General features: G+C 50.1%; 1 protein-coding gene across 1 annotated transcript in view; it reads left to right on the top strand.

The window, feature by feature from the left end:
* LOC110284026 (kinesin-like protein KIFC1) overlaps window positions 1-1,971 on the top strand; it is a 4,913-nt gene that overhangs the window by 493 nt on the left and 2,449 nt on the right. The window contains exons 2-4 of the mRNA XM_021149587.2: window positions 385-522; window positions 616-715; window positions 1,558-1,611. Of these exons, the coding sequence (XP_021005246.1) occupies window positions 385-522; window positions 616-715; window positions 1,558-1,611 (292 nt within the window). The remainder of the gene's footprint in view (window positions 1-384; window positions 523-615; window positions 716-1,557; window positions 1,612-1,971) is intronic.

Genomic DNA, 1,971 nt, shown 5'->3' with positions numbered 1-1,971 from the left:
AGACAGGGTTTCTCTGTATAGCCCTGGCTATCCTGGAACTCACTCTGTAGACCAGGCTGGCCTCGAACTCAGAAATTCGCCTGCCTCTGCCTCCCAAGTGCTGGGATTACAGGCGTGGGCCACCACTGCCGGCCTGTCTTGTTCTTAAGAGTCTCTTTGCCAGCAGGGTGTTGTGATGCACACCTTTAATCCAGGGGCTTGGGAGGCAGAGGCAGATGGATCTATGTGAAATTGAGGCCAGCCTGGGCTGCAGAGCAAGTTCCAGGACAGCGAGGGCTTCACAGAGAAACCCTGTCTCAAAAAAGAAAAGAAAACAAAACAAAAAAATGAAAACAAAACAAAAGAAAGGAAAGAAAAAAAAACTCTGTCTTTTTTTCTCAACAGAGGCCACCTTTGTTGGAAGTGAAGAGGAACGTAGAACTGAAGACGACCCTGGTCAAGTCCTCCTCCCGAGTGCCCCTGTCAGCGAGCAGGCTCAAGAGGGGTCCTGACCAGATGGAGGATGCCTTGGAGCCTGCAAAGGTGAGAGATGAGATATGTTTTGAATGCAGAATAAGAAAGATGGGGAGGGATAAAGACCAGTCACTGTGGATACTCATCTTTATCTCTTCCCAGAAACGGACACGAGTCATGGGTGCAGTGACCAAAGTTGACACATCCCGTCCCAGAGGACCCCGCCTCAGCACAGTGTCACAGACGCAGGGCCACACTGCAGGTGGGCTGTGGGGTGGGTGGGACCGAGTGTGAAGTGTCCTGATGTCTCCCTCTTTTTTCTTTCCGTTTGTATTGTTTCTGAGTGGATAATCCCCTTTCACTTACTTCAGAGCTCCAAAGGCACAAAGGTTGTTCGGTGGAGTTTGTCCTTCCCAGCTCTTGTCCTGGACGCCTGCTTCTTCCAGGCTGCTGTGCACGCTAGGGAAGAGGCTGAGTAGACGAGGGTGAGGGAGCAAGTGTGAACTGCTAACAGCACGCTGCAGGCACAGCACGGCCGGCTTAGGCTTCTCACTCATTCGGTTTGGGCATAGTGAGTCGTTCCTGGTCCTAGATGGGCACAGGAGCTGGACAGACACTGTAAGGACAAGGACAGGAGAGTCCTTTTTTTGGGGGGGGAGGGGAGGGTTGAGACAGGGTTTCTCTGTATAGCCTTGGAACTCACTCTGTAGACCAGGCTGGCCTTGAACTCAGAAATCCGCCTGCCTCTGCCTCCCAAGTGCTGGGATTAAAGAAGTGCGCCACCACGCCCGGCGAGAGTCCTTTTTAAAAAAAAAAAAAAATAGGAATCACTTCTTTCTTTTATGTCTGTGAGTACACTGCTGCTCTCTTCAGACTCAACAGGAGAGGGCATCAGATCCCATTACACATAAGGTGAGCCACCAAATGCTTGCTGGGAATTGAACTCAGGACGTCTGGAAGAGCAGTCAGTGCTCTTAACCTCTGAGGCAGCTCTCCAGCCCCCAAGGAGAGTCATCCTGTTTCCAACCCTTTAACGTACATACATACCAGTGCATGCCACCTAAATAAGTGTTGTACCATCTCGTTTTTCCCATCCTCGGACAGCTCAGAAAGGCCCTAAGAAGACAGGACCTCGTGGGTGCTCTACTGTTGGTGCAGGTAATAGTGCTTAAGCTGGGCTGACCAGGGAGGGCTCTGGTCCATGTAACGGCAATAGTGATGGAGGGGCTCTGGTCCTACAAGTCTTTTAGGGGAGGACTCGTGTTGGGATCACATTCGGGGACTTGTACATTAGGAAACACAGCCCTTGAGTCTGTTTATTTAATTTAATTTTTTTGTTTTTTTGTTTTTTGAGACAGGGTTTCTCTGTATAGTCCTGGCTGTCCTGGAACTCATTTTGTAGACCAGGCTGGCCTCGAACTCAGAAATCTACCTGCCTCTGCCTCCCAAGTGCTGGGATTAAAGGCGTGCACCACCACTGCCCGGCTTGTTTTAAACTTTATTTTTTTAATTTTTTTT

This window comes from Mus caroli, chromosome 17, assembly GCF_900094665.2.
Source record: "Mus caroli chromosome 17, CAROLI_EIJ_v1.1, whole genome shotgun sequence".
In the NCBI taxonomy this organism is placed as follows: domain Eukaryota; kingdom Metazoa; phylum Chordata; class Mammalia; order Rodentia; family Muridae; genus Mus; species Mus caroli.
The sequence above is the reverse complement of the archived record's forward strand: the minus strand, read 5'-3'. Positions and strand labels throughout refer to the sequence as shown.